Source organism: Seriola lalandi, unplaced genomic scaffold, assembly GCF_002814215.2.
Source record: "Seriola lalandi dorsalis isolate HSWRI2012SDOR001 ecotype SW California unplaced genomic scaffold, Sedor1 jcf7180002054590, whole genome shotgun sequence".
NCBI lineage: Eukaryota > Metazoa > Chordata > Actinopteri > Carangiformes > Carangidae > Seriola > Seriola lalandi.
In genome coordinates this window covers 644,365-663,688 of record NW_019525143.1, presented here as the reverse complement: position 1 = coordinate 663,688, position 19,324 = coordinate 644,365, and the positions used below count along the sequence as shown (strand labels likewise).

The 19,324-nt window shown below is 42.8% G+C and overlaps 1 protein-coding gene across 1 annotated transcript in view; it reads right to left on the bottom strand.

Annotated features, from left to right (window-relative positions):
• Positions 1-4,726: 4,726 nt before the first annotated feature.
• The window catches only part of gfra2b (GDNF family receptor alpha 2b), a 77,868-nt gene continuing 63,270 nt past the window's right edge, over positions 4,727-19,324 (bottom strand). The window contains exons 6-10 of the mRNA XM_023419030.2: positions 15,693-15,802; positions 14,804-14,944; positions 11,727-11,911; positions 7,688-7,735; positions 4,727-6,479 (exon numbers count right to left, since the gene is read on the bottom strand). Of these exons, the coding sequence (XP_023274798.1) occupies positions 6,345-6,479; positions 7,688-7,735; positions 11,727-11,911; positions 14,804-14,944; positions 15,693-15,802 (619 nt within the window). The 3' untranslated portion in view covers positions 4,727-6,344. The remainder of the gene's footprint in view (positions 6,480-7,687; positions 7,736-11,726; positions 11,912-14,803; positions 14,945-15,692; positions 15,803-19,324) is intronic.

Sequence of the window (19,324 nt, the reverse complement as noted above, 5' to 3'; positions counted from 1 at the left end):
TCCAAACCTTTACAGGATTTGGTTTCTCTGAGTGTTTTTACCTGAAATCTGCTTTATTTTTATTGGATCACTCGGAAATCAGTCAGCCAATCAGAAGAGAGGCTCAGAGCCTCCTCTCTTCTGATTGGCTGACTGACCTGTTGTTACTAGAGCTGCAGAGAGAAGCCTGAGAGAGGAGATGTAAAACTACACTGAGATGGTTTTTATATCTTCTGATGGATCAATATACAGTGACAAACAGGTTCCTACACACTTTGATCAGGTGTGTGCACATTTCAATACAAGTAAGAAGAGCACCAGGTGTTGTACCTGTCCAGACAGAGCTGTTATAGTTCTGTAATAGTAATATTATACAGTTTATCCTCTTAAAGGGACGGTTCGGGTTATTTGCCTTTCGTTTAGCACTACTTTTTCTCAGCCAAGGAACTTCGGTATTCCTCCAGTCCTGTGCACTGATTTATGCTGCAATCAGCTGTTTGAGTCACCAAGGGCTGATTTTTCTATTAATTTCAATTCAATTATACAGTTATGGTTAAAATATAAAACATATTGGCAGCCATATTCACACATGAATAAATGGCAGTATAAAACAATGTGTCATCCAAATATAAATCCAACTACAGATGGAAAAGTCTTTGTGTGTAGGAAGAGTTAACGGCGGCAGTAAAGCAAAGTGAGTCATGAGAGAATAATCAGCGGGATAGACGAAGTGATGGGGAAAGGTGCAGGCAGATGGATCACATAAATGGAGATGTAAAGGAGGATGAAGCAGCTGTGACGGAGGGATTCGGTGTGGAAACAGAGGAAATGGAGATGGATGGATAGAGCGTGATTTCACACAATCTGCTATCAGTGTCGTCCGAATCAAAGTGAGAGAATAAGTGCACGGATTAGGCGGAGTGATGCTGAGGAGGAGATGTGAGGGGACGACAGTGTGTGACAGAGCCGTGTGAAATAGAGAAATAAAAGCTGTAAAGCGCAGACACACACCCACACACATGTACGGTCAGTGGATCGTTTTATTCTTTTTCATTTAATCGTCCTTTTGATGCCAGATTGTCAGAGACGGTCCTGCCTGTCAACGCCTGTCTCTCCGATTCTCCACTAATCTCTTTCACTGTGAGTCAGTGTGTAAATATACACAGGTTTTAATCAGCTCTACAGTGCACCATCACCATCATCATCACCATCATCATCATCACTATCTCGTCTCCTGGCTGCTGCACAAGAGTCATGAATCACTCATAAGTTACTCAGCGCTCTCGGTTTCACAGGAAAGAAACACATTAGCAACAGAAACGTCAGGTCAGAGGTCACACGATTTAAAAAGCGTCTCACATTAATGGAGGAGGGAGTTTCACTTTACGGCCGGGAGTTAAACAATGCAGAGTGCTTTATCTGCGAGGCTTTAATTTCCACACGTCTCCTCGTCTTCACTGAAAGATCTTCCAGCAGCATCTTCAGAGTCCGGCTGCAGAGACAGAGACACACACGGCTTCAAGCTCCTCCCTATTTTTTCCATTTAAAAAGATTCAATTAAATTAAATTAAATAATGATAAAGTAATAATTTATAGTCAGTATTCTTCTAGAAATGGAATTGAACATCAGTGAAAGATATGACAGAAACTCTTTGTCATAAAGACACAAATACTCTGTTTATCTATAATAAAGTATGAGGTCTCCGTTAATGAAAACCTCCGACTAATTGTTACTGTATTAAATTTCTTTTTTTTTTTTAAATTAGACTATGATTAATTTAGAAAGCCTGATAACTTATTCCATTATAACAATAAGTTATTTGATAGATTGATATTCACAAATTTAATTAATTTATTAATGTTGTTGTTGCATATTTGTCCACTTGAATCTGGAAGTGGCTGCTGAGGCAAAAAAAATAAACAAACAAACAAACAAACAACCTGTAATGTTCAGCAACAAAAACATAAACAAACAAGAAAACCCATTAACTTAAAACAATTTAAAATTTACATAATAATCCTAATTCCTCCAATTAGAAACATGTACTCATACTGTTCTTTGATAAATATTACTAAATAAATCAATAATACTATAATACTGTTGTAAAACATATTTTCAGATTGTTATTTCTATTGAGGAAAACAGCAAAAGTTAACGAAGTGAAACTGAATGTATTTTCAATATATATATGTTTTTCAACCGTCCCCGGGGTCGGGGTCAGTCGCGACATCTGAATTTTTCTATTCAAATAGATGTGAATGAAATGTGATATGTAATCATATTTAAATGATGTGGATAATTAACAGTTGTAAGTTTAATATATAAGTTTGGTCGGTCTGAGTAACTGAGAGAAATGCAAAGGTAGAAATGCTGAACACACCTCTGTTGTTAAAGCACTGACCCACTTTTATTTTATTCTTTATTTCTTAGTTTTCTTTATAGACATAAAGACAGATCTCTCCGCTCTGCAGTCTCATCTTTGACATTTTATTCTAGCATCATTTAGGAGAATATTAACTGTAAATAAAAATATGGATTCATTTATTTTTAACCTGTAAATGCAGCTGGTAGTAGACTTCTGGTTTCAGCACTGAGAAGTGTCTGAATATTATAGGCTGCAAACTCCCCAACAACCTCCCCCAGTAAAGTGGGGCAGCTGGTCGTAGCCTGAGAGACAAAACCCAGGGCAAAAGAAGTCTGTCAAACATTCCTGCGTCACGGTTTCTGCGTTTCCAGCTCTTTGGCTTTGAACCAATGTCAACTCACACACACACACACACACACACACACACACACACACTCACTCACACACACACACACACACTCACACACACACACACACACACACACACAGAGAAAAGTCAACAACTGTTGTTACAGATGTTACTTTTATTTAGATCTCCAGACACATATTTCAGGTACACTGCTGTAGCGCTGTTAAAGTTTACAAATATATCAGCAAATTTACAATCTCACTTTCACCTCTCTCCTCCGTCCATCCTCTCGTTTCTCACTTTCCCTCCACATCATCACAACAAGATGGAAAGAATAAAGCCCCACTAGCAGCCTGTAGACGCTGTAATGTTCATTAACACCCGACAGAATGAAAGAATCTATTGATATGATAATTCATCTTTTCTTTAGAGTCTAAACGGTAGTTGGGATTAGAAGTGTCGACTTTGTCCTGAGGGTGGCGCTAGAGCTGTGGCTCCTCAACTGGGGGTCAGATTAGGATTAATGTGATTTTGTATGAACACTAGTATGATTCAGAAAAAAAGTGATTCACTGCTTTAAGCACTAACGAATGTGCTCTGGGGTAGACTGTATTTATGGATTTGTGTTTAGAACAGTTGACCATGATAATATTTTGCTTATTAAGTTATGACTTTCAAATGTATAACTAATCAGAAACACTACATAATAATAAATGGATGGACTTGTGGTGCCCCACAGGGATGTATTCTTGGGTCCCTGTTATTCTCATCAACATAAATAACAGCTCACTGTGTCTTTGTTTATATTTCTGCGACTCTTTGCTGATGATACCTCCTTTTCTCTGTCACATAAACTCACTTATTTCTGAGGCAAATTCTATCTCGAAACAGTTTCATTTGAACAGACAATTGTTATTTAAAATCGATTTCTGGCTTTTGATTTATCAGGTCCCATCTACAAGATTAATTAGTGTTTCTACTTGATGGAAAGTTAGGTTGGAAAAATCATATTATTTCAGTTTACAGCAAGACAACAATATCAGTAGGAATGATGTCAGTAATCTTTATTGCAGTCCGGCAGTTTGATATTTCTGAAAGAGAAATTGAAATTTAGCATGATAGACGTCAGTGATAAACTTAAACATTCGGATTCCAAGACAATAATCATGATTATAATAATTGGTTTCCTTGGTTTGGTTTCTTCCTCTGGGGACCATGAATATCCACACTTGATAAATGTTGCTCAAAAGTAAACTTTACTGTGATGGTGGTGCTGCTGAATCATTAGATTCATCCTCTGGGGACCAGGAGGAGCCACATGTGATTTCCTGGCCGCTAGCGGGGCAATGAACAGAATTTTCCCTCTTTCACGTACGTAAGAAAGAAAAGTAAAATAAGGCCACACCACAGACACCGATGAGTCTCTCTCTTCCAGCTGATGGAGGGCAGGAGGTGACGACCACTTTGACCTCTGACCTGGTCTCACAGCACAACAGGCCTTTGTTCATGTTCCACATCCTTCTATGAAACATAAAAAATACCCCACAGAGTGGCCAGAGTAGTACACACTGAAGAACCCACACACACACATGTGCACACACACTCACACACACACACACACACACACACACACACACACACACACACTCACACACACACACACACACACAGGTTAAACACATTTATAGAAGCAAAACAACAGACGTAATTATTTGAATGTTATAAGCAATTGAATTAGAATAAAATAAGATGTCCTGATTTCCTGTCTGGTCCAACAGCATCGTATCACAAACAACCCATAATGCACCACTGTCTGTAGAAGGCCATGTTACACTAATGACTATGAAATAAAGTACTATGTACTATGTACATAAAGTGACTGTGAGACAAACCCTGCTGTTTCAAACAGTCTCCTCTTATATCAAGACCAATCTGGTACACACACTGTGTGTGTGTATATATATATATATATATATATACACACTGTGTGTGTGTATATATATATATATATATACAGTATATATATATGTATAATGTATATACACCCTACAGTGACATGAGTTTGTTTGTGTGACGTTTCCACCTCAACCAGAGACAGTAGATGAAAGACGAGGGGGGGGGGGGGGGCAGCATGGCTGACGCAGTGGAAGGTGAGAGATGTCTGATCCCATTTTAAAGTTAAATCTGAAACTATATGATCAATATGATGAAAGGATTAAATCTGCAGGAAAAGAGGAAATATTAGCAACACAGGAAATCTTAATCCCATACACGCTGGTTCCTCGGTGTGTGTTGTTTTATTCAACATGTAATTACTGGAGTTTTTCCTCGTACGAGTCCAAAGTCCCGTTTCAACAGAATGATCAAACCCAGAGAAGAGGAAGAGGACGAAGTGAAATATTCATATTATCACATGAAGCGGTCAGTAGTTTCACAGCGTGGTCTTCAGTTGCTTATAAGACTCAGATCTTTACAGCGTTTCTTTGTTTCCAAACACACACACACACACACACACACACACACACACACACACACATTCACCCATGCAGAAACACACCCACATAAAGACAGACACACACACCTCACCCGCTCACACAACTATACATTTACGGTATGTGAAATAAACACTCTTCCACTGAGACTCCATTGGATGAGATTGTTTTCATATTCCACATTAAATGAAGTTTTTTTTTTTGTTTGTTTTGTTTTTTTACAGAATGTCGACGACAAAATTAAGAGAAAGACCCGCAAAAAAGCACACTGGTGTAACAGCATGAGTGTTTGTGTCTGTGTGGGGACCCTGTTTGCCCGCTAACGAGGTCTAAGGGGAGGGCGACAGTGTGAGTGTGTGTGTGTGTGTGTGTGTGTGTGAGTGTGTATGTGTGTGTGTGTGTGTACGTGTTTGTGCTTTGTATGTATGTCGTATAGATTTCTTGCCACGAGAGGATCCAGGGGAGTGATAAATTGAGCTGACAAACACCGTGGAAGGATCTGTCCCATCTGTCCATCCTGGAAATCCCATCCTCTCTCTCCCTCTCTCTCTCTTTCTCACGCTGCTGACTTTAAGACTTGTTGTCCAAGAATATGTGTGTGTGTGTGTGTGTGTGTGTGTGTGTGTGTGTGTGTGGTTTTGTGCTTTTCAGCCTAGCTGTCTCAGATCCAAGAAAGCTGGAGGGAGCGAGTCCGAGCCGGGCGGCACAAAAAGCACACAAACCCTCCAGACAGACAGGGAGCGCTGGAAACCAAGTCTGTGATCCAAAATCCCAAGAGTCTCTCTGTCTCTGCTGTTCTTATTCACCGCCCTCCCTCTCTCTCCCTCTCTCTCCCCTCTCTCTCTCTCTCTCTCTCGCCGCCGCCGTCTTCCTCCATTCTTCGTCTTTGTTGTGTGTGTGTGTGGCGGAGCGAGAGAGAGAGAGAGGCGGCTCGTCTGAACGTCCTCCAGAACGCTTTCCCTCCTTTGAAAGGCTGTTGTTGATGTTTGGACGTCCGTCCGTCTGGTTGACATTTTCCCGTCGTGAAGGGCGCCGAGTCACGTGACTTTCTCTGGGTCTTGCCATTTAGGAGTGTGTGTATATATGTGTGTGTGTGTGTGGGCGTGTGTGTGTGGGCGTATGCATGTGTGTGTGTGTGTGCGAGTTGTGAGTTCACATTTATGAGACGTAGAGTAGAACCGCAGACACACACACAGTCACAGAGATGTGGTGGAGGAGTGGAGCTGATTGCCGGCTGCTGCTCTTGGCCCCCGCAGAGTCCTGAGAGTCTATTGACCCCTGGGCCAACAGAGCCTGTGGGGGGGGGGGATTAATTCAGTGAAATTCTTCATGCTGGAACCTTTAAGCATCAATAAGCAGCATAAACATTCATCCTTCGTATCGTCTGTCTGACTGTTTATAAAACTATTATTATTATTACCCAATAACAACACATTTTATTATCAATAAACCTCATTTACATAAAAATACACCTGGATTTACAGTAAAAAAAAAAGCTGAAATGTTGAATTATTTCAATTGTAGTTACAATCAGAGGAACGTGTTGATGGAAACCATCGCTCCGTTGAAGAAGAGCACAGATTTTATAAATTTGAATAAAACACCCAAAATGTAATGAAAATTTTGATCATTAATTATATTTGCAGAAAGTGTAGAAAGGAATCATTCATGTTATTTTCAGGCAAATACGTGAAAGAAAAAACAGATTTCTGATGAAATTATAAAAACATTTGAGACTGGAGGACGACAGGAAGGTTAATTAATGGTTAATGAATAATTGTTGTAAGAAGGATGTTTTAAGTGTTTATCACATTTGAAAACCATGACGACGTCACCAAACTCACGTCCTTGTTCCTGGTTTCGAAGCATGAAAATCTCTACGTTATAAATTCATAAATTCATGAGGTCGTTATCAACATCAGCTCTGAGACTTTGTGTAAAAAACATCGAAACACATTCTTTAATTTGTTAGTTAAGTTTAATTTGCAGTGACGACGCCTCACGTGTCATTTCCTGTTGGTATAAAATATGTTCGTTTATTAACTGCTGAATCAGAGTCTGTCGTCTTTTCCTCTCCCTTCTCTTCTTTATTGTTGTTTATCTCTTCCCTTGATCAACTTCTCATTAAAAGAAGAAGTGTGAACAGTGTAAACTCCATCTCTATAAAAATATAATCATTAAACACTGTATCGGAGATGCAGTTATTTACAGGTACAGCTGTTTCTTTGTACGGTGGAAATGACCGGCCTCTCTGTTTTGAACTGATAATAATATTCTAACGTGACGACTTTCTGCCTGTTTGACATGATGATGGACCTGAACCTCACAGAAAAGAACTGAACCTGATTACCACCTGTGCACCGCCATCCGCCGCATGATTGCAGGGAAAACAATTTGTCGTCACTCCCCGTCAATGTGTGCAATTTAACAAAACCTGTTACTTCCATAATTAGTTTTTAAAGCGTCAAAACACACAGAGGTGTGTAATCACGGCTCCTCACCTCTTCACACTCGTACTCATCAGAGGGGATGCACTTTTGGCCTCCATCCTGTAAAACAAGAACTCATTATGAGAAAGCATGGGAAACACACAATCCCGGCTCTGTTGCTTTATATTCCTCCGTCTGCCCACTCACATTCAGCTCATTAACTCCGATTCATTAAACACACTGTTTTTGTGACTCTTGCATTATAATTACAGGATGTCGCTCTCGAACCGACACGCCATTCACAAACATTGATCACAGTGTTTGTCTGTGACTGACGGACTGTCTGCTCTCGCTCACATTTCAAAGTCTTCATTTGCACAAAAGTGTCTTTGCTTTCCCAGTTTTACCCAGGATGCTTCAGGAGCCGCCTGATAGAACAACAAGAATAAACTTTATTTGATTTAGATTTTTCCGAACACAGACACAAAGTGCTCTCCGAGGAGACGAAGCGCAAACTCCAAGTCGATTCAAGTAAAAACAAAACGTGGAGATAAAAGCAGATTAAACGTATTAAATATTCACAAAGGCAAAGAACGTTCTTTCATCTCAACAGACAGAGAGTCGGAGGCTCTAACTGCAAAGGTCCGGACACTTTTTGTCACCAGCCGAGATCTGAATGACCAGGAGAGTCCTGTCCAACCAGAGGATTATATCACTGCACCAAAACCCCAAGGATCCGGAGATATCCTTTATAGGTTCTTGCAAGAATCTGGATCATATCTGGAGACGTTTTGGATAGGACGTCTTACAATGGCGTGATCAGAGCATGTCCATGATTACATCATATATGAGGTCATAGTTTGAAATATCTGGGCAACTACATCTCCAGATTCTGGGGTATTTGGTGCTGGGAGTCAGTGGACGACGACTGATGCATATATACACTCAACCTCGCTCTACTGCCTGTTCGTCTGCTTCAAGTCACGTGGATTTATTCTGCTTAGAAAATCTAATCGAATAATCGACACGCTCACCACACCTGGACAATTCAAGACGATGATCTCAAACCACCTCACCTTCACTGAGTGGTGTCCTCTTTTTAATTTGCCTCTGTGTTTTTCTGTGTGTCTCAACGTCGTTTCAAATGAGGGAAAAACTTTATTGATGTTCGAGGTTTAAATAAATGAATGGGAAAAGAGAGAGAATAATCTGGACACGAAAAATAAAAGCATGTAAAACTTTCTGCAGATCAACAAGAAACAAAAATGATCGAATTTGATTTTCATGAGTAAAAAAAAAGAAACGTGTTGATAATGTTTTTCACTTGGTCAAAAAGGAGATGATTTCTGTAAATGATTCAAACCGGTCAGAACATAAACCTGCACGATGGGAGAGTCCTGTTTCCCTCCACTGGGGAACATGTAAATGGTGATTCTGAGTGAGGAAACCTGTTGTTTCAGTTTCTCATTATTGTCAGAGGGAAGGATGAGACACAGTTGAGCGAGGCTCAGTAGATTCACCGTCATTGAAATGCAGAGCAGTAACGTCAGCGTAAACAAAGATGCACACTTATGCTCGCTCGAAAACACGCACACTGCATCACTTATCTGAGCCCTCCATCGGCCTCTTTGTCGGCGCTTCATTAGCATATCTCCTCCCGTCGCCCGGGTGGGAGAGCCAATCAGATCTTATCTCTCGACGGGAGAAGAGGAAGAAGAAAACTCTTTTCAGTGACGGGAAATCATGGAGAGCAGCCTGGAAAAACTCCACGTCTCGGATCATTATCATTCCCTCTGAAAGACGCGTGTGCAAATCCACAAATATGCATCCATGTGCACATACACAAGGTTGTTAGAGCGATCATTAAACCATGCGGATGAATCATTATCATATTGACTATCACTGCAGTAACCTCCTCTGACACCGGACGCCTCTGCAGGCCTGCTTTAAACCGACCGCTCGGCATCGCTCACACAAACGATCCGTGAGCTCTGGGAAATAATACAATTCAGAAAACAAATTCACTGCAGCACGCATGAGGTAATATCCTGCATCCTGAGGGACATCTGCTACATTACATCATTTCTCTCCCTCTCTCACTCTTTTCCATATCATATCTCTGTGTTTATCTGCTTCCTGTCCGTTTCTCTGCCGGTCGCACCTCGTCTCTGCGAGCGCCGAGGGTTCGTATTTACTGGAAGCGCTCGCTCTCACGTTCCAGGTATTTAGAAAAGCTGTTTGCTGACTGACGGCGGTTTGAAGGTGCTGCTGCTGGGGGGGGGGGGGTGAATTCAGCTTTTTGTCACAGCAGCTAAAATGTGAACATTTGTCGTCTTAAAACAGGAGCTCTGAATCCACTCTGTACCAAACGACCAGTGGTTACCCCCCCCCAGGCTCAGATTGCTGCTCTTCATCACCCACAGCAGGGTTACTCATGTGACAACAAATACACAGCTAATACACATGAAACACTCAGAGCTGCTACAACATTCATACACAGGGTGACAACACGTTACGCTGTTTAACAGCAGACACGTGGAACTACAGACAAATGTTCTCCTCTGTGTTTGGGCTTTGAATTAAAGGGATACTTCAGGTTTTTGGACGTGGGGCTGTGTGAGGTATTCATGTTACATTACCTGCAGTAGATTCTAATCAGCGCGCTCTGTAGGTGCTTGTGCGTAGGAGTACGGTAGTTCAGTGGTTGAAAAATGTAGTGCCAAAGGAAAGAGCTGTTTTCACAGGAAGATAAAGAGCTGAAAATATTCTACATGAAGCTTCATTTAAACGGATATTGGATTGTTTGAGTGAGGAAACTGCATTAGAGACTTTAAGCAGCGATGGTTGAAGTGACGCCACGGCGTGATGTGATGGCGTAGACTTCAGGTCGAAACCTTCTGTTGCAGCTCAACTGTCCACGACAGGAGAAGGATCAGTTTACCTGTGATACGTGAAGAGGTTGACTCTGTCATTTATATTTAATCAAACCATCAGTAGTTTTATGGATGAAGAGATACATGATCATTTCTCCGGTTTATTCACAGACACGTCAGTACAAACTGTTGTTAACCTCCATCCTCTGTGTATTGAAGAAACCGTGACGCTGTCCGTGGTGCTGAAGTCACAGACCATTTTCAATTCAAATTCCTGATTTCATATTAAACTGTCTCCGAATCAAATATCAACTTCTCTCGGGTCGTTTAAAGAGACAGACTGTACCAGCGTTCAGAGCGACCTCGGTTTTTCTGAAGAAGTGAGGCCGTTGTTAGAGTTAAACGTTGCTTAGCGATCTTTGATTTCCATCACTATGGCAACACATTGGAATGCATACGGGCGCCGTAGCATCACTTCAACCGCCGCTTCCTAAAGTCCCTGTTATTAGGTCGGCTACATCAGAATTAAAAAAACAGATGATCCATGAGGAAACCATGAGACTGAAGCTACAGTCTGACGTGTTCTCATGTTGGTCTGCAGACAGCTCTAAATACTACATTACCCATGAGCCTTCGGGAAGCTGCACACAGTCACTGCACCAACTGTTACGCCACAAGAAACAGTTCGAGCACGAAACTCCTCCTGAGTTGTTAGTGCACGGATATAAAGTGTCAGCTGTTTGCCCCCTGCTTCAGGTCTTTATGCTAAGCTAAGCTAAGCTAACCACGCCCTGACTCCAGCTCTAGCTTTTTGCAGCAGATGTAGCTTCATACATCTTCACTCGTCTCCACATTGACGTATATGTGAGTTAAAAATGAAGCTCTTTGTTAAAACACCTCTACATCTGGCCGCTCTATATGTCGGGGTGTTCTATAATTCATGCTTTAAATCTCTTACATAATGGATAGCAATTTATCTTGGCCTCCAACCTGCAGCCTTACACCCCTTCCCTGTACATAATGGATAGGTTTCCACTTCCCCAGGATGGAGGCAGGGTGACGCTAATGTGTGTGTGAGGGTGACGAAGAGCGAAGCACATAAATCTGTTCCGCTCAGACATCAGTCCCGTCTGGACGGAGGATTTCTGCAGGCAGCCGGACTCGTCCTCAGTCAGAGAGATGAACTCGAGAAAAAAGGGAGACAGACGTCATGACGAGACACAGGTGGGTAAACTCACCTGCAGGTTGGCACAAGTGGAAAACACACAAGCGCCGTCCAGGGGTTTGATTGCGTTGCCGTGTAGAGAGGGGGCGGGTTTGGAGAGGATCGGCGGCTGGGCGGGGGGCAAGAAGGTGGACGACGGTTCGGTCACCAGAAGAGTCCCCCCCTCTGAGCCGTAACCAAACGACTGGATGGCGTTTTCTGTGAGAGGAAGTGAGAGAGGAGCGAATGATCATCAACATCAGACCTGCTAATATCCACAGAGACACTCAGTCATCTCAACTCCTGACTCCAAAACAACCAGAGCTGTAATCTCTATGGAAATCAGTTCATTTCACAAAGATATCTGCAGTGATACACAGTGTGTTTTTAATCATTCACCGCAGTATTAATGCGTCGGAACTGCAGCTCAAAATAAATTAATATCAATAAATATAAAATATAAAGAAGAAAAACAGAAATGGATGGTGGGTCCAGGTGGGCGGGGCTTGGTGACTGCTTTGTTGTGACATCACAAAGTTCCAGAAGTCCTGACGGCTGGTTTTAAGGCTCAGTTTCTGAATACAGGCTGTGTGCATTTCAACACACCAGACGACACACTGAACCCCTGGAGCTCTGGAGGGACGAGCCCACAGATCCTCAGAGAACTCCACCTGTCACATGTTCTTGTACCAAAACAAACATGGAGGACAAACCAGCACATTGTTCTGTTTCTGTTCAGAGACGTTTGTCCTGAAAAGACAAGGTGTGTGGTGAGGTCTGTAGGACTGAACCGGACCTCTGAGAAAATACACTGGACCTTGTTTACGTCCAAGTTATTGGTGCTGATATAAGAGAGCTGAACCTGTGTGACTTCATCAGCTGACTGTCAGCAGCACCCAGTGACCCGCACTGGAACAGTCACGTCACCAAATCACATTCATCACTGAACAAACATCCTGATGTTGTCAGGCATCGACATCAGATATATCATCGTCCTGCACTGAAACTCAAACGTCCTGAGGATGAACCGCGTCTCAATACTGAACCTACAGCGTCAATATATGTGTTTACGCGTTCAAAGGATTCTGGGAAATATTCAGAGGATGCCCTGGCCCTACACACGTGTCTAAATAAATCTGGAGAAAGGTCAGAAATTCAACAAGCGGTGGACGACCGGAGACCACTGTGAATAAAGAACAACACATACAGTACATTCACTCCACGCTCTGTGTTTGATTTCATACATAGAAAACCCACGGCTCCCTGCCGCCGCCGCCACCGCAGCGCCAATAAACAAACAAACCTTTCAAGTCCAACACGTTCAACAAAAAGAAGTCAATGGAGTCATTAGACATTGTCGGCGGGGGGGCCGCGGTGGTGCACCATCATCCACTCTGATGTGTTTGGTGAATGATTAATGAACAGGCCTCCGATGGAAACCTCTCAACACGAGCGGAGGCTGCGGCGGCGCCTCTGTGGAGAGCGGACGTGCAGCGGCAGCAGTGATTGTGTGGACGTGTGACAGTATGTGAAGGTTACTGCTGCATCGTGTTTCTCCAGGTCTCTGTTTCTGCTGCTCCTTTCCCGCTTACACCTGCTGCAAAAAGAGTCAAATTAACATCTAAATTATTTTTGATTTACTGTTTAATTAAACACACTGTTGCTTGTTTCGGTACACTCAGGGTTTTATCTATTTATTTATTCTAAGTTATATTTTTGGGCATTTATGCCTTTATTGTGATAATATAGAGACAGACAGGAAGATAAAGAAAGAGAGAGAGAGGGGACGACATGCAGCAAAGAGCCGCAGGTCAAAGCGTTAAGATTCAGCATCAGAGTCACGGTATTGACTTCACTACTGATTGAATGATACTCGGCCCTACAACAGAGCGAAGCATGGCTAACTGTTTAGCGTTTCTCATCATCCCATGATCACAAGTGGACACTGTGTCTCCGAGTCACTAAAAGTAAATGTCTCGTCAAGTCGCCGCAGGGTTTGACCACTAGACGCCGTTTGTTTCCTGTTTCCTAACGAGAAGTGATCAGATTCACGCCTGAACTTCTGCACAGTAATCACAACACATCTCCCTACGCTCTGTGGTCTGCGTGATTAGTTTCTAATAATGTTTAATACATGATGAAATTATGCAGTGCATTGTGGGGGTTGGTCTTTGCCACAGGCCGACAGGGACGTGCATGTGTGCGTTCACGTTAGAGCCGAGGAGGGAGGCTGTTTGTTTGACGGAGGAGGAGCAGAGGTGATGTTGTAGCTGGGTCAGTGTTATTTAAAGAGAGTATCAGGGGATCAGCTCCTCCTCCTCCTCCTCCTCCTCCTCAATTATCTGCCTTGCTCACTGTGTTTTTTCCACCTATATATACACTACTGTACACACACACACACACACACACTCTTATGTTGCAGTACTTGTGAGGTCCTTTCAGTCCTCACTCTTCACTCTTCCCTCTAAAAACCTCTGAAATGATTTGTCAGGTTATTGATTAATCATATAGGTAACCAAATAAGATTAATCAGGAGGTATTTTGATAATTAACTTCAAGCCATAAAATGACTTTTCTGCCTTTCTCTGCTTCATATTATCACAAAGTGAATTAGAGCTGAAACAATTAGTTCATTAATTGATAAAAAAAATAAAATTAATCGACGAGGTATTTTGACGACACAGTTGTTGGAACCAGCTTCTCAAATCTTTAGGTTAAAAAATTATAAAAATAATCTTGATGAGGTCCTAACATGAGATCCTTCTGAGTCCTGCAGTAACATGAGGTCCTCACGAGACCGGCAGTAACATGAGGTCCTCACGAGACCGGCAGTAACATGAGGTCCTCACGAGACCGGCAGTAGCATGAGGTCCTCACGAGACCTGCAGTAACATGAGGTCCTTCTGAGACCTGCAGTAACATGAGGTCCTTCTGAGACCTGCAGTAACATGAGGTCCTCATGAGACCGGCAGTAACATGAGGTCCTCACGAGACCGGCAGTAACATGAGGTCCTTCTGAGACCGGCAGTAACATGAGGTCCTTCTGAGACCTGCAGTAACATGAGGTCCTCACGAGACCTGCAGACACACAGCGACACACTGAGGACTCACTGAGGCAGGTGTTGTGAGTGAAGTCCCGGTGGAAGGCGTCACACTCCCGCTCCTGACTGCCAGTGCCCCTGCAGGTGCACCACAGGCTGATGGTGATGTTGGAGGGACTGCTGTCGCTGTAGTTGGGCGTCACGTCTGAGCCTGACACACAGAGAGAGGGGGGGGGGAAAGCAAAGAGGATTTTTGCAAATTGGGAATTGAATCACTGGATGGTTCCTAAAGTCGTGAGTCACCTGGTTCTAACAGAGACTCAGAAACAGCAGATGGTCACTTCTGTTTAATTTTCACAGTCAGTCGGTGACATGTTAGTCCCATCAATCTGCTGCTCTGAGGTTTTTTAAACACATTAAAACTGAGTCGGCGTGTGTTCCTTCCTTCAGAAAGAAAAAATAAAATAAGTATACAAACATAATAATGGTAATGGCTGAAAATAGGACACCGCAAGAAGCTTTAAAAGCTTGTGTAGGGCTCCAGTCACTGCCTGTACAAAATATAATTTCAGCCACAAAATACCTCAATCCTAAAACTCTACAAAGAAAAACCAAATGATCCAAAACATCTGCCCCATCAGTCCAGATATCAATTTAATAGGCAAAATAAACAATTAGCAATAAATGGGAGATAAACAATAATAATAAAAGCTCAGTAGAGTCACCAGTCCTTCAGACTCCAGCCTTTCAGGCTTTAGACACATTTAAACATGTTTTAGAAGCAACTGCTGCTTTAGGTTCCTCCACATGTTGACGTGGGGCAGTTTGGAGGGTCGAGTCTTTTTTTTTTACCCTACTAATGTCGCCAAGGCCAAGAGTTCAGAAAAAGAGTCATTCTTAAATCAGCTAAACAAGCGATTTGAACATGATGTCAGAGACAGACCGAGGGTCAGACTCACCGATGAGGCCGACGTACGACATCAGGCAGCCGTGGTAGTTGTCGTGAGGGCAGCTGGTGACGGTGTGAGACGTCATCTGGCAGTTCATGTGGAAATCAGCGAGTCGAGACCTGCAGTCAACAACAAACACAAACCTCTCAACATCACGTCAGAAAGATGAACGTGTTGAGACAGAGAAGATCGATCGGTGGTACAACCTGAGAAATCCGATCACACAAAGTAATAAACTAACGCAGAGATGGAGACTCGAGTTTACGACTTTGACTCAAGTCGGACTTTGGTTCCAGAAAGTGACACGAAACTCAAGTGTGATTTGAGACGTTTGCAGGATTTCACAAAAAGTCCTGAACTGATTTGCACTGAACTTGGAGGAGGGATGGAGCGGGAGTCAGATCCAGATCACTTACTATGACTTTGAATAGTTTTCTATGAAGTCTGGTGTGTGTCGGACGCGGACTGGCTGATAGAAGATTCCTGGGACTCGAGACTCGACTTGGATTTACAAAAACATCATCAGAATTCAGCTTTAAACAAATTTGAACCAAATTTCAGGACAATCGTTAAAATGCTTCACTTTGCTTTTTATCCTCACAACTACTGTTTCAGATGTTACTATTATTCATTTCTAAAGCATTTATTTCTCTCTCCTCCTTCACCCTCGCTGTAACTTTGCATCATCACTGTGTAAAATCCTGAAATGCAACTGCAGAGAAAAGTGTGGTGAAAGCTGAAAATCCCTGTTTAAATAAAAGGCAGATTCATACAGTAGTTTGGGAGATTATGTCCGTGTCCTGCAGTATCCACTACATCATGCATACTGTATGTTAATGCACAAGGAACTGTCACAGGCAATAAGTGTACAGCTGCTGAGTTTAATCTACTGCCTGTCCTAGTTTTGTGTTTCTCCATCCTGTTTCCTTCTTTGTCTCTCTCTCTCTCTCCTCGTTAATTCCTGAGCCTCTCTGCTGCCTCGTTACTCTCACATGATTCTTCTTCTTGTCTTGATGAATGTAGCAGCGCAGAGAGAGAGAGAGAGAGAGAGAGAGAGAGAGAGAGAGAGAGAAAGAGAGAACGAGGGGAAGAGAGGTGAAAGACGAGCGACCCTGGCGCTATTTGGGACCAACCAACACACTGTGTGTGTGTGTGTGTATATGTGTGTGTGTGTGTGTGTATATGTGTGTGTGTGTGTGACACATAAGCGCATATGTGAAGGTGTTTGTATGTTTGTATTTGCTCGTCTGTCCGCTGCAGAGAATGATATAGTTTGACAGGCCTGAGCGCTGCGCATTTGACTTTCACACAGAGGTCAGTGTGTTGTGTGTGTGTGTGTGTATATGTGTGTGTGTGTGTGCGTATATGTGTGTATGTGTGTATATGTGTGTGTGTGTGTGTGTATATGTGTGTGTGTGTGTGCGTATATGTGTGTGTGTGTATATGTGTGTGTGTGTGTGTGACACATAAGCGCATATGTGAAGGTGTTTGTATGTTTGTATTTGCTCGTCTGTCCGCTGCAGAGAATGATATAGTTTGACAGGCCTGAGCGCTGCGCATTTGACTTTCACACAGAGGTCAGTGTGTGTGTGTGAGTGTGTGTGTGTGTGTGAGTGTGAGTGTGTGAGTGTGTGTGTGGAGTTGGGTGTTGGCCTGCTTGAGTAATCCTGCCAACGACGTCAGCTCTAGACAAAAGAGATGATCATAATCCACAGCGACAAACACTCACTTTACTCTAGTCCCTCTCTTTACATGACACACACACACACACACACACACACACACACACACACACACACACACACACACACACACACACGGTGACACCTTCACCCTTGGCTTGTCAGGGCAGATTGCGTTGTGAATGAGTGACTCAGATAGTTGAAGCTGTGGAGTTGCGTTCAGGAGAAACATGAGGGACGTTTCCTGTGTGACATGTGACTCAGTTAAAAGGACGATGCCGCCATCTTGGATCGACCACACAACACACACACACAACACACACACACCTGTCAACCACTTCACCTGAAGGACTCCTCTCTGTTGGTATGACAACCTTCAGACCACACAGCATCACGTTGGCTTTTACTGTCAGCTGAGACGAAGACCTGCTGGTTTCACTTGGTGTCTCCGGTCAGCGGATGTCACTGATTGTTACCATGGAAACGTGGCTCTTAGTTGAAGATGGCTTTGCTTCATTCCAAAAAGGTACAAAATGATTGCTGACGCTGCTGAGTGATGGTAACGAAGGTTCAGGCAGATGATGCTGCACATCACTGATCACATCTTCATTTAAACAGAGAATCAAACAGGCGAGTCTGTTCTTGGTCTGATCCGATCAGCTTCATTAACAACAGAGCTGCTGTGTGTTTTACACTGTTGTAATGGTTGTAATGATGCTGGGGGGGCATGAGGCCGCCTCACAAAGCCAGTGTTCAGACACTGAACGTAATGCAGCAGTGACCGGAGAAATGCTCCTCAGGTCTGATGCTTCAGCTTCATGTTGAAAAGCTGCTTTTTGTTCCATCAGAACAATAAACTGAAACACACTGAAAATTGATCAGTTTACATATTAAATGTTGATTTTGTTAAAAGATGCAAATGAATCATCAGTTTAAAATATATTTTTGGTCAATAACTGTAAATGTTTTTGCCTCATTAAGGTACAAAATGACTCTCCCTGACTTTCCTGTCTCTCTCTCTCTCACTGCACCTTTCAAAATAAAGGCAAAAATACAAAAAAATAAATAAAACATGGTTCCAATCCTGCACCTTTACAGTGGGTATATATTTGTACCAGGACATAAAGGAACAGAAATGTTCTTTTAGAGGTCCAGACAAGAAGGTACCAAAATGCACCAATGTTCAAAGCCTTTGTACCTTTGTAGATCCATTCCTGTACTTTCATTTCTTAGTGTGTGGTGTCTGAGGGAAACTCTGGAGGTGAGACTCGACGTGCCGTGTTCGTATCAAAGCGACAGATGTTGATATAAAAGCTCAAATTACCACTAATGAAAAAAAATGAGGTTTATCTTTAACGCTGCTCTTTAATTGTGTGAGACGGAGCTCACAGCGGAGACGGATGAAGGTCAGAGGGAGATAAGGGCAGCGCTGGAGACAGCAGGAGATAGCCGAGTGGTTCAATCTGCCGCCTCTGAAACCACTTGATCAAATCCTGCCTGAGCTTCCTCGTTTCCCCACAGGGCTCGTTAAAGATTCATCTAAACTAATCATCAGCCGAGAAAGAGACAGAAACTGTGCCGTACTTCCTCTGACCTGAGACGTTTCCTCCGCGTTCAGACGATTCAGGCCCAAACACATGAAAAAATAAACCTGTTTAAATAAGACATGACTGAAGGTTTAGCAGCTCAGAGGTTGTTTCACTGAAGCAGAAGTTTACAGCACAGAGCAGGAGTGTGTGTGTGTGTGTGTGTGTGTGTGAGTGTGTGTGTGAGCTGCAGCGTTAATGTTTCAGTCGTTTCACTGAATCTGCAGGTGAAATTAAAACCAAATCAGATCTGGAGTCAGCTGATGTTAACATCGTTTACAGAACCTGCAGCTCTATGTTCAACAGCTGGGTCACATAAATAAATGAAATATATTGTCCATCACAGGTGAGGATGTTGGTTTGGTTTCACAGG